Genomic DNA, 1,888 nt, shown 5'->3' on the forward strand with positions numbered 1-1,888 from the left:
ACGCGTGAAATTTACAGCCCAAGACAGATCTGATTGTGGCTTTTTAGGTGGCTAATTATCATACCTTTAAACAATTCAGGTGGGTGATAGGACTCTTGTAAAGTTAAAGTGTGAAGTTGAAAATTTGGATATAGATTAGGGAGGCTTTTGATCATTTTCTCAAAGTTTTAAGTTATACTTGTATATGCATTTTTTTTGAAAATAATAAAAAATTTATTCTTTCAATTTCTTTTTACTTGTTAAATTTTACTTTGACACATTTATATATATTAACAAAATAACTATTGATATAATTAGTTTATCATTTTTTTCTTTATTAAATAAAAGAATTTCAAATATATTTATTCACTATATTTCTCAAAAAACATTAATTCTATATTACTATAAATTCATAATATAATAGAAAAAATTAGAATAAATTTTAGGTTTAGCAAACAGAAACATCATACTTGTATGTTATAACTATAATTTGTATAATTGCGCTTCATAGCAAACATTTGTTATGGCTATTAATCTATATCTTTTGGTATACATATACATAAAAATATGTATTTGTTTATTTCATTATATAAACTAAAACATAGTAAGAGTATACAAACAAAAGTACTACATATACAACACATTTTCATATCAAATGAGTCTATTTATATATTTCGATATACAAATAAGTCCCACAATTAATTTTTATACAACACTTATGTATACGAATGAGTCTATTTATATATTTGTGTATATAAATGGATTTTGCAATTAATTTTTATAGGGAAAAGGATTAAAAATCTCCTTACCTATGTGAAAGAAAAGAAAAATGTCCCGTTTATAGTTTGGATCAAAAATATTCTTACCATCAATATTTTGACTCAAAAATAACTTTGCAGTCAATACTTTGATCAAAATGACAAGTAAAATTAAAAAAAATTAAATTAGAAAATATTGGATGAGTACATGTAAACGGAGAGCACAAGTGTAGGAACTCAAAATAGAGAGAAAGCCCCTCTGTTTCCGTATCTTCCTCTCACCTCCCATTTTGCCCTTTCTCTCTTTCCTTTTATTCATATTCCATTCTCCTACCCACCCACGCACCCACACCACCTCACCCCTCTTTTTTATTTTTATTTTTTTGGTTATAAAAGTATATTGTGTGTGTCAGAAGTCAGAGAAAACTTAAGCTCTCTTTTTTTGTCGTCCTTGTGATCAAACAACAAGCTAAGGTCCCTTTGTGTCAGAAAAACATATCTTCTCCAAAAACCCTTTTGTTTTTTCCAATTAAAACCTAAAATTAATTCTATGACTACTACAAGAAGTTGCATCATCAGAAGTAGATTTGCTTATCGGTTTCTTCACTCCCTTAGAAAAATGAACCAGCAGGATAAAACCAACTCACGAAGGGTAAAACATGCTGCTTATGCATCCATGGCATCTGTTGTCGGGTCAAAGAGAGCTTGGAGTCGGGCCGTGCTTTCAAAGATCCGTAACAGATCTCTCTTGCTGAAGAAGAAGAAGAAGAAGAGAAGAAGAAGATCATCAGACGAGTTTGGTGAACTTCGAAAAATAGTGCCTGGTGGTCAACTTATGAATTTCTACAATTTATTAGATGAAACTGCGGATTATATCAACTCTCTTACTTCACAGGTACAGGTTATGAAAAATATTCTTAATCTACTTTCAACTTGAAACAAATATATAGTCATCCACGCACTAGCTTCAAATAAATCTCTATTTTATCAATATTTCTTGATGAGCTCAATAATCATCATATTCATATTTTGCTTATATATGTACATAAATATTATTTCACTCTATTTCATCGATAAAAGGTCTAAAATTATTGGGCTACAACAGTCTATTGTGTTAAGAGTGTCCAAAATATATTATTTAATCATATTTT

General features: G+C 29.0%; 1 protein-coding gene across 1 annotated transcript; it reads left to right on the top strand.

Moving 5' to 3' along the window:
- Positions 1–1,356: 1,356 nt before the first annotated feature.
- LOC107030066 (transcription factor IBH1-like) lies at positions 1,357–1,674 on the top strand. Its single transcript, XM_015231470.2, has one exon. It carries the CDS (start codon positions 1,357–1,359, stop codon positions 1,672–1,674), a length of 318 nt encoding a protein of 105 aa, XP_015086956.2.
- Positions 1,675–1,888: the final 214 nt, after the last annotated feature.

The sequence above is a fragment of the Solanum pennellii genome, chromosome 9, assembly GCF_001406875.1.
Source record: "Solanum pennellii chromosome 9, SPENNV200".
Lineage (NCBI taxonomy): Eukaryota > Viridiplantae > Streptophyta > Magnoliopsida > Solanales > Solanaceae > Solanum > Solanum pennellii.

What these genes read in the sequence shown, in the direction of transcription:
- LOC107030066 (XM_015231470.2), top strand. Translation starts at nt 1,357, where the DNA reads ATGAACCAGCAGGATAAAACCAACTCACGAAGGGTAAAACATGCTGCT.